An 11351-nucleotide genomic window follows, 5' to 3' on the forward strand; every position below is an offset into this window, starting at 1 on the left:
ATCATTGTATGTTTTGCAAAATGGAGTAAAGATTAGCTAATCCTCCAAAATTGCTTTTAAACATTTCAATGATTTTTCATGTATTTGCGGACAACGTTCAGATAATCTGTGTACCATTTATTCCTCAAATAACTTTGCAGTACATGGATTCTGCTATTGTACCAAGTCATTATCACAGCATCATGTTTTTACTCCACTCCCTTTTTTAGCACTAAGATGCAAACTTGTTAAGGAACGTGTTGCAGGCCTGAAATTAAACATGGATGTGCATACGAGTAAATGAAAGTCTGATCTTGCAGCTGTAGTTCGGGTTAAATATACATAAATCCCATAGTCTTACATTGTACATTTCTGATTCTCAGTGATTCTGACACCCCCTCACCACCGTCACCATCCTGTGGAGTTGAGGCCTCAGCAGAGGGAGAGCCTAGAGTTGTTGAAGCAGATGACACTAACCTGCTACAGCATCCTTTAAATGAGAACAAGACAAAACCCCTCTTTCCTCATGTATTTATTGAATTACATCCAGAATATATATAATGTAAAATCATTTTGCATGTTTGATAAAAAGATTCTTGTGTGCATGTAAAAGCTGGGACGGAGCTTATTTTACATTCTGTACATTTTCACCTCACTGCAGACGAGCAACAGTGACGTCTGCACTGCAAAAACTCTTATTTACAGTTGGAACATAATAAGCAATAACTTAAAAAAAAGCACTATGTCAGACATTTAAGTTCAGTCTCCAGCGTTGATTATGGAGTTGAAAAGGACCTCGGACCAGCAGCAGATGTCATCTTGTGTTTTTAATCCACGCTGATATCGTCTGACACGCTCTACATGAATTTACAGGGCTTGCCCTTTAAACCAGTGTCAGTTTGGAGATTCTAGTCCATCAAAGTATCTGATAATGCTCTTCGTACTTTACAGAACTGTGATTTCTATATCAAATATATTAAAAATAAAGGTATTTCACTATTTTCACATAAGATATGGCTTGTGATTGGACAGAAATTGCAGACGTGAACCTTCCAGTGGCAGGATCATTCAGCCCCGCAGAGCCAGTAAGGGCCATCGCTTGTGTCGAGGTTAATCGGCATTTCTGATCAGCTCCATGCACTATTTATCTATAGCTGGCTTTTGAAAAGGTGTTTGACAATTAAAAACATTTCACAGCTCAGTGGTTCTATGCAGCAAAAACAACATTGACTTACATTCAGGGCCAGCGCCCATATATTATATAAAAAAGTGCCTTTATAGAATAAAAAGTCATGATTCAAGTTTGTAGTGCGTGGCACATTAGTAACAGTTCTTCTCGCATGTGCAAAACAGAAGAGCCTTGAGCTGTGCAGTAAAACAATGAGAGCTGCAGCAGTTTGTGGTGGCAGGATGCTCCTCGGTAGATCGCTCAAAGCCTCAAAAGAAGTGTCCCCTGGTTTATTAACATCTGGCGCTGCTAAACATCAGACCTTGGGATGAAGTACTGGTCTCAGGGCCTAGATGACCAGAAAGAAAAAAGTTAAAAACATTAAAACTGCACTGTTATATGAACCAAGATGGGATCTTTGGGTCTAATGCAAAAATGGCCATTTGCATTTCAAAGATGATGGAAAATTATCACTTTTTTTAAGGCAACAAGATGTATATTTCAATTATTACTGAATTTAAAAAAAATGAAAAAATAAATAAAAAGTAAAAACTGGACCAATTTTTACACAGTTAAAAAAAAAAAAAAAAAAACATCACAGAAACCACAAACGCCAGAACAGCTCTCTCTGTTGCTAATGTTATATTATTGTTTGATTTGTTTATGAAGTCATGATACAACGTGTTTCCAGAAAAGCGGAAATGCTGTCTAAAACACATTTAGAAAAAAAGTTAGAAGAAAATTCAATAATTCATTTTACAGCCTATTTTTAACTGAAGATCCAACAAACTAGGCAAATATGTTGAAAATCTGCTCTGGGTATGAAGTATACTGAAAGTCTCCGCCTTTTTTCTCATTTTCAATCTCATTTTTTAAAATTCTATTATTTAATTCTTCAGTGCACAAAATCTTAGTCTTTTTGTTGCCTGTAGCCAGTTTCTGCCGCTACGTGATGTCGGCTTCAATTTCAATATGAGAACATGCTATTAAAAAAAGAAACAAGTTCTGCAGAGTTTTTAAATACTCAGTATCCAAATGACATGGAGCCCTAGTTGTACACTGAAGTCAGCAGTTTTCATGGCTTGCTCTACCGGCCCCCAAGTGGTGATTTTGTGCTATATCATTCCCAGTTTACTCGGCGGTGCACAACAACTCAAAATGTGATGATCAAACTGTCCTAAGAGCCTTTTTTCAGCCCTCTCTGAGCAGGGGTGCAGATCCGATGTCAGGATTGGGGGGGGACACCAACGTGGCTTTAATTTTAAATTTTTTGCCAATATGCAACTCATACCATGCCATAAATTGGTAAAGGCTCGCCAAAAAATACTGCACAAGGAATCATTTATTGTGCTTACCTTTCTTGTTTATTTGTCCTAAATAGCCAACAGTGTGTCACTGCTTACTTAACTGTTATATTCGTAAATCATCATTTTAAGGGTTTTGGGCATGTAGTGTCTACTCATCTCAAATTCTTCTCACCATCTTCCTTTTATCCTATGGGACTACTTTATGAACGATCAATTGATATATGGATGAAATATGGAGTCCTAAACAAGTTGTTTAAACTAACTGATCATGTTTTAACACAGTTATGGTGGTAAACAGTTCTAAAAAAAAAGAACCCATTGCTTTCATTCTGTACACCTCAAAACGCACCATGGATGTAATATTTTTTTAGAAATATATTTATAATAAATATTCTACAAATTCAACCTTTAAGTCTGAAAATACATTTGTTCAATTTTGAATAATTTAGGGTATTTTTATTGGGGGGGGGTTCAGAAATTGGGGGGGACATGTCCCCCCCGTCCCCCCGGGATCTGCACCCATGTCTCTGGGGTTCTTGTTCCTGCCTGACAGGGTGGCCAGAGGAGTGTGGGCTGCGTGTTAAAGAGGCCGTTACCTGACGTGCAGCGATGTAGTTCTGGCCCGCAGGTTTGGGGGTTTGGCCCGGCTTTGGTCTGTTCCCGGCCGGAGGAGGTGGAGGTGGAGCTCCTTTGGGCTTCATCCTAGGAGCCTAACATTTTCAGGCAGAAGTTTGTAAATGTGCTGCACAGCTGACTGGAACTGCGGCTGCAGCTGGAGCTCGACTCGGCATTGCAGTGCCTTACCTGTGTGGATGCCATGGGTTGAGAGACCACAGACGGTTTGTTTTGAAACGGAGAGGAGGCGCTCACGGCCCGCTGCTTCCTCTGGGGGTGTGAGCTGCTGTAGAAAGAAAGAAAGAAAGAAAGAAAAAAAGAAAGGAAGGAAATCAGTTTGCAATTACCCAAACTGTGCAGGCATGACCAGTACTGGAGTTGAGGGGGGATGAGGGAGGATGGCATCCCCCCTGAAATAAAAACGGTCCAAATCATCCCCCCTGTAAAACTGCCATCCCCCCTTTCCATCCCTTATGTCATTTCATCAATGAATGTGGTTTTACTGCTATTTCAACATTTAGAGTCATCACCAGGAAAATAACACCAGAAAAATAACTTATTTGACAATTTTCACCTGTTTCAAGTACATTTTCACTTGAAATAAGTAGAAAATCTGCCAGTGGGACAAGATTTATCTTCTTATTACAAGCAAAAACATCTTGTTCCACTGGCAGATTTTTCTGCTTATTTTAAGTGAAAATCTACTTGAAACAGGTGAAAATTGTTGTTTTTTCCAGTGATGAGTCTTGTTTTAAGTGTAATGAAATTTCTTTTTACTAAAATGAGACATTTTAACTAGAAATAAGACAAATATTCTTGTTAAGATTTTGAGTTTTTGTAGTGATCCACTCTACTCATCCTGTGAAGGACAGAGTCATATTGATAAGTTCAGAAAACTGTTTTTTTATTGTTGTGTTTTAATGTATTTGATGTAAGCCCAGTGGATATTTAAAGCTTGCAGAAGGCTGCATTTAACTGCTGCTATGTCATTCCTGCAGTATTTCTGCAGGTGTTTTGGTCAGTGCTATTATTTGTAATATATTATATTATTTGTATTCAGCACAAATTATCTGTCCCCATAGGATCAAATCCACCATCCCCCCTGATTCTTTTTTACAACTCAAGTACTGAGCATGGCACACCCACACACACCGCCTGTAGGATGGAGAGCACTTACACTGGCAACACAGGACTTTGTCGTTTTTTCCACATGTAGCCCACCACACCGAATATGGCTCCGAGGACCACAAGGATCACTACCAGCGCGATGGCAACAGCTGCTCCTGCAGGTGTGGATTACAAGTGAGCGTGTGGTTGGGATGCAGCGACTGATTCTCAGGGATTGATCTAATGAACGCCTGTTGATGGATCTTACCCGTAGACAGAGAACTGAAGGATTCATCCTGTGAGTCGCAGCTGGGCGGCAGCCAGCCAGGCTCACACTGACACTCGCTCCGGTGGTTACACACCTGAGATCACACGGAGGTGGGGACGTTATCAGGGGCAGAGGTGGGTAGAGTAGCCAAAAATTGTACTCAAGTAAAAGTACTGTTACTTCTGAATAATATGACGCAAGTAGAAGTAAAAAGTAGTCATCCAAATAATTACTTGAGTAAAAGTAAAAAAGTACTTGGTGAAAAAACTACTCAAGTACTGAGTAACTGTTGAGTAACGTCTGATTTATTTTTTTAACACAACCATTCTAACAGACAAAAGTATAAAATAATAATCTTCAGGCAAATTAAATCAATAAAATAAATTAAAATGAATAAAAAATAGCTTAAATTAAAATAATCTTAAAGTAAATTCAAGTACTTTAATAAATAAATATAATAATAACAGAATAAAAAAAATAAATTAAGCACAAGTAGCACAAAATTTCAAGCCTTTGTACTTTTCTTTTTTAACCAGGCTCCGCAGGCAGAACTAGAACAAGCCCATGAACTCTATGGTGTTTGAGCATTTTTCCCAAAGAATCACCGAGTGATGTCATGAGATTGACGAGTAAGAGTAACAGTTTCTTCTTCACATATCTACTCAAGTAAAAGTAAAAAGTATAGTGATTCAAAACTACTCCTAAAAGTACAAAATTTCCCAAAACGTACTCAAGTAAATGTAACGGAGTAAATGTAACTCGTTACTACCCACCTCTGTGCAGGGGTTCGATTTGATTATTTACTGAGCTGATTAAATAACAGAATCTCTCTGCTAGCGGTTTTTAACACCTTAATTCAAAGAAAGCTGAAGGGTGTATCGTTCAGTCTTTAATTGACGATTCTAAACCATGTCTGAATAACAGAAGGTTTGATTCATGATGGAACTGATCAGAATTGGTCTACTCACAGCGTTGCCTGGGCATTTTGCTGAACAGTTCACATTTCTGTAAGCTGTCTCCAGATCCATGCACTGATTCTGGCTGCACACCTTGAAGAACATGGGACATGTCAGGTTTACAAAGCTGAGAAAAGAAAAGCAGGAAGCTACATTTCTTAAAAAAAAAGGAGGAAAAACACTACCTTTCCATCTCCACATTTAGTCCCTGCATCCACTTGGCCGTAGTCTTTCGTGTAGTCAGCAAAGAAAGCTGCCTTGCAGTCCCCGATGCTGACCATCCGGCCGTAATTTGGGTTGTAGTTGCCCCCCTGGCAGTAGAGCTTCCCACACAACAGATCTCTGCTCAGGAAAAGACCACAGTTCAGTCTCATTCACGCTGAAACAACTGCTCCAATACTACTACTGCACAGATTATGTTCAAAATCAACAATAATATGCTGCCAGACTGTATTCAAAATATGTTCTATTTAAGACAAAGCCATTACAACCTCACAGGGGAGAGCAGATACAGGAAATCAACAATCAGAACCAACACCAAACTTAGATGCTACAGTGGCAGCGGTGGATGTATGGAATAAATTAGATAGGGATTTGAAATTATATAGAACTTTAACCTTATTTAAAAAAACATTGAAAAGAAGGATGATTTCTTTATATCAAATTAATGAGTGGTGATGCTTACTATGTTGAGTTGGGTATTTATTTAACTAGTGATTTGATTAGATTTTTTAAGGATGAAGGTAACATGTAGACTGCACCTTTATTTTTAATTTTTTTTTATTTCTTGAGGAATTTTTGTTATCCCCATGGAGGCAATTTGTTTTACTGTCAGTCTTTTCTCTTACTTCTTGCTTTCATCTCATTACTTTAATTAATCTTTTAGAGGGTAGGCAAATAAAAGCTTTGCTTCAACCTACACCTTTTTCGGTCTAGATGGTTAGAAGATATTTGTATATTGGACATTTTTTGTAATGTTTTCTTTGAACAGTGTATTCGTTTTCTTGTTGTCATTTTTAATTTTTTTTTTTGTGATGTCATGACCAAAATAAACTAAACTAAACTAAACTAAAAAAAAAACTACTACTAATGACAGCAGCGTTACTGGAAAGCTGCTCTGAGGACTCACTCCTGCTGGCAGGGGATGAACTGGGAGTTGGAGAGACGTCTGCAGAAGCCGTAGTACGTTCCTCTGGCGTTCTGTTTGTAGCAGTACAGACGAGCCTCCACAGCACCTGGAAGCAGGAGGATCACGCAGCATGACAGCTCGTCTCATGACCAGGGGATGATGAACTTTTTCATAACGTGCATAAGATCAGGACACTCACTTCCTCCGTAGAGCCTGACGCACTGGTCTGACCTCTGTGGACACTGGCCGTCGTAGCAGTGTCCCTGACCTCCATCACACGGGAGCCCGTTCACGCCAAACACGTCCTCGGGACACGTTGCACTCTTTCCATCGCAGTACTCCGCCAGGTCGCAGTCGTCCTGCTTCCTGCGGCACTCAGTGGAGCGAGGTGAGATCTGCGTGGAGGACATCCCGTCACAGTGCAACATAACGCCATACACTGCTTTTGTTTAGTTGTTGTTTAACTTAATGCACTTAACCCTCCTATTGTCCTCTTTTTCTGAATACACCCCGTGTCCTCCGGGTCAAAATGACCGGTCTTCAGTAAACCCCCATTATGAGCACCTTAATTGAATTTTAAACACCAAATTTCATCTTGCTTGAAGAAACAACTTGTCATTCATCACAAAATGCATGAATGCATGAATGAATGTCTTCCCTCTTCATTTGTGTTTCTATAGGTAAAGAAAAAAATTAGCAAAAAGGAGTTTTGAATGCATTTTTCATCCCAATGACTCAGTTTCTTTTTTTTCTCCAGTGAACAATTTTAGATAATGTACAATACAAAACATATCCCATTCAACTAATTAGCACATACAGGGCAGTTTGCAAGTGCACAGCCTTTGCAGATATACAGGAATGTCTCAGAAAATTAGAATATTGTGATTTTCTGTAATGCAATTACAAAAGCAAAAATATCATACATTCTGGATTCATTACAAATCAACTGAAATATTGCAAGCCTTTTATTATTTTAATATTGCTGATCATGGCTTATAGCTTAAGAAAACTCAAATATCCTATCTCATAAAATTAGAATATTCTGGGAATCTTAATCCTAAACTGTAAACCATAATCAGCAATATTAAAATAATAAAAGGCTTGCAATATTTCAGTTGATTTGTAATGAATCTAGAATGTATGATTTTTAAAAAAAATTGCATTACAGGGGGCACGGTGGCGCAGCTGGTAGTGCAGCCGTCTCACAGCAAGAAGGTCCTGGGTTCGATTCCCGCCGGGGGACGCTGTGGGCGCTGAAGTGCGTGTTAGTTCCCCCATGACTTCAGTGCCCACACCATGGGTGGGGTTGGCGAAAGGATCTTTCTGTGTGGAGTTTGCATGTTCTCCCCGTGTTCCCCTGGGGAGCTACCCTCACAAAAACATGCACACAGTCCTGGGCTATACATGCCCCCTCTGGCCAACCGGGGCGCCAGATGGGGTGGGGAGGATCCCGGAGAAGCCCCACCCTGTCTGGTGAAAAGATGCGGCCTGCTCACTCCTCAGGTCAAGGAGGAGACCTGAGCTCAGTGCAGGGCCCTCCCGGGGTTGGTAGAGGATGGCAATGCCCAGGACTGTCACTTAGGTAGGAGCACGGGGTGGTAAAAATGGGAAAAAATCGGGATAAAAAAAAAAAAAAATTGCATTACAGAATAAAGAACTTTATCACAATATTCTAATTTTCTGAGACAGTCCTGTATTTGTTACACCTGCAGCACACAGTATAGTCCTTCTTTTGAGGGCAGACATCTCTTCCTCTTGGGGAACTGGGGAACTTAAATTTCAAGCTAAAAAAAATATCGTTTAAAGGATTTTGGGTTGTTTTTTAACATAGTGGTGGGTCATTGTGACCCAAGGACAACAGGAGGGTTAAGTAGATAACTAAAACAATGCTTGAGTTGTTTTGGTGATAAAGGGTTTTATATATCTGTGATACCCGATCTTCCCACTAGAGGGCTGCAGCTGAGTGAACGAATGGCCCGTTAAAGGAGGCGGCCCCAGGGCAGAGGCGATGGGCATTTGTGGATTCTCTCCGACTCACCTGACAGTTGTAGCAGCACTCGCCTTCAGCACACTTGGAGCCCTCGCTAAGGGTGCAGGTGGTGGCGTTGCAGCATGGGTTGGTGCACTCCTGCAAAGACAACATTTAGATCCACTCAGGAGGGTGTTATGAGTTTTTGCATGAATTGTTCTGTTAAATCTTGTTTTCTTTTGTACTTATTTGTCTTCTTCATTCGTTCAAATGTATTTGCATCTGTTATTAATATCATCCATTCATAATCTACACTGGCGTCAACCTGCACAAGGCTCCATGAAGCTGACACCAATCCTTTGTGTCCCAATTATTTGTGTAACTGATGCGTAAAAAGGCCCAGTTGAGGTGCAAACAAGTAATGTCGTTACTGTGAGGTTGCATTTCTCGATAATGTAGTTACTGTGAGCTGACCAAGGCATTAACATAAAACCATTGAGTAAACACATGTGGTTATAAGTTCCCCATAACAATACACATCTGCGCATGCCAGAGCATCCCAACCCCCCTTAGAAAATCTGGTTTGGAGGGGGGGGGGGTGCAAGTGGAGACAACAAATCAGAGCCGTGCATAACTTCCTGCTGAATATTAGCGCCTGTGAACAGGTCTGAACACGATTCAGTGTTTGGACTGGAATGGAAACTTACACTGCTGCATTGCAAATTTTAGATATATTTTCAAAGTTTTAAGTGTTCAGCATCATGTTTAATATTCAACAAAGCAGCAAAGTTTCTGGTAATTATGAATCCTTGCAAGGGGTTTGCAGAGACAACAGCTGTCAGTCATCCAATGAGATCACAAAGAAGTCATTTTGGATTCAGAAGCATTCGTCTGCATTGAGTGTTTGAATATATCAAATGTTACTTGCCAAATGTATGCTGATGATGCAGTTGTCTATGTACAGTATATGCCAAAACAAAACATCAAGCTGCACAATATTTATCAGCTGCCATGTCTAATGTGTCAAACTGGCTGCAACATTCTCATTTACACCTTAATGTATCAAAGACTCTCTGTATGTTTTTTTCAAATAGAGTAAGTGCTGATATAACTCCTGATGTATTTGTACAGGGAACAAGACTTGAGGTTGTACAGGAGTTCACATATCTGGGAATCATCATAGACTCACAGTTACGTTTCAAACAACAAATAAAAAGATCTATGAACTTAATAAAATTTAATCTCTCTAACTTCAGATACATTAGAAATAATTTAACTGTTGATTCATCCAAACTGTTTCTTAATGCAATGATAGCACCACATATCTCCTACTGTATAACAAGCTGGGCAATGGCATGTAAATCCACACTAAAGCCTATTGAGATTGCATACAAACAGTCTTTGAAAATTCTAGATAAAAAGTCCAACACCATTGTGCAATCTTGAAAAAATATGAACTTTTGAGCTGGGACAATATAATCAAATACCCAGATTGCATCCTTGTATATAAAATCGTCCATGGTCTGGCTCCACCTCCATTAAATATATTTATAAAGAAAAACATGAACAGGTTAACCAGAGCAGGATCTAGAGGTGACTGTATCGTCCCATTCAGAAAAAGTGCTTTTGGGCAGTCAGCGTTTTCATACCGAGCATCTCATACATGGAACACAGTACCAAATATCATACGAGACACACCCACCCTCACCTCCTTCATTAAACACTTAAGAACAAGCTTCTAGAGAATCAAGTCTGCACTCATATTACATCTTAGTGTATTTTATTGTATGTTTGATCTTATATCTTAGTGTATTTTATTGTGTTTTCTTCTATTGTGTATTCATTAGTGTATTTCACTGCTGTGTGTCATAATTTCTTGGACTGTATGTAATGTATGTGTGTCTGGAACCTTCTTTTACATCAACCTGCCCCAGGGACTAAAGATGCAAATTAGCCACTGGCTATAATCTAGCATATTTACATGAAAATGTTATTAATATGTACTTTCCCTGGTTCTTTTCCTTTAAAAAATAAAATACAAATACAAATACAAATATTTACCTGCGCAGTCCCACAGTCGCACTGCTCCCCCTGCTCCAGGAAACCGTTTCCGCAGACCGCAGGAGTCTCCAGATCCAAATAGTTTGGTTTGTCCAGCATGCAGCTGGGACTGCGGTTGGTCAGGTACCTCTCGTAGTTGTTGGTGCTGCAGCTGCTGAAGGTGCGAGGAACATTCCAGCTGAGGAAGAGTGTAAGAAACATTGTTAACTTATTTTATGTCATTGAGCCTCTCAGCAAACCATCTTTTTACAGTGTACTGTATCCAGGTTCCTCTTAAAAGTATAATGTAAATGTTGTGACCTGTCATAAGTAAAGCAACGGTATTATGAATTAAGAAAAATGTATCACTACGTCAAGGTAATGGCTGTTTTCCACCGATTCCACAACTGCCGTGTACTGATTTTGCCTAAATGCATGCAGAATGCAAGAAACTGCAGAGTCAGCAGATGGATCAAAACTACACGGAGGATGTTGTACTTCCTCATTCAAGCAGAAGACGGTCATAGTGGTCGCCCGTTCGTCAGCCGCTCGTCACCCTGTTGTGCAACATCCCCATCACGTTGTCAAAATCACGTTTTAACAGCAGTCACTGCAACGAGAAAAACGACCCCTCTGGGCCAGAACTTGTGGTGGTTTTTCTTCAAATCTCCGAAGCCTGAAGGAAACTAGCGGCAGCCGCAGCACACTTTTAAAGTTCTCTTACAACTTCCATTCTGCGGGGGATTTTGACTGTACTTTGACATGCCAGATTATTCTCCGTTAAAAGGAGATTATGCACTTTGTATGGCACTC

The 11351-nt window shown here is 39.9% G+C and overlaps 1 protein-coding gene across 1 annotated transcript in view; it reads right to left on the minus strand.

Annotated features, from left to right (window-relative positions):
- Positions 1-556: 556 nt before the first annotated feature.
- The window catches only part of adam28 (ADAM metallopeptidase domain 28), a 24893-nt gene continuing 14098 nt past the window's right edge, over positions 557-11351 (minus strand). The window contains exons 12-22 of the mRNA XM_061729845.1: positions 10560-10737; positions 8568-8657; positions 6729-6924; positions 6530-6635; positions 5586-5742; positions 5413-5493; positions 4445-4538; positions 4247-4352; positions 3259-3355; positions 3051-3164; positions 557-1496 (exon numbers count right to left, since the gene is read on the minus strand). Coding sequence (XP_061585829.1) covers positions 1464-1496; positions 3051-3164; positions 3259-3355; positions 4247-4352; positions 4445-4538; positions 5413-5493; positions 5586-5742; positions 6530-6635; positions 6729-6924; positions 8568-8657; positions 10560-10737 — 1252 coding nt within the window. The 3' untranslated portion in view covers positions 557-1463. The remainder of the gene's footprint in view (positions 1497-3050; positions 3165-3258; positions 3356-4246; positions 4353-4444; positions 4539-5412; positions 5494-5585; positions 5743-6529; positions 6636-6728; positions 6925-8567; positions 8658-10559; positions 10738-11351) is intronic.

The sequence above is a fragment of the Cololabis saira genome, chromosome 9 (assembly GCF_033807715.1).
Source record: "Cololabis saira isolate AMF1-May2022 chromosome 9, fColSai1.1, whole genome shotgun sequence".
Lineage (NCBI taxonomy): Eukaryota > Metazoa > Chordata > Actinopteri > Beloniformes > Belonidae > Cololabis > Cololabis saira.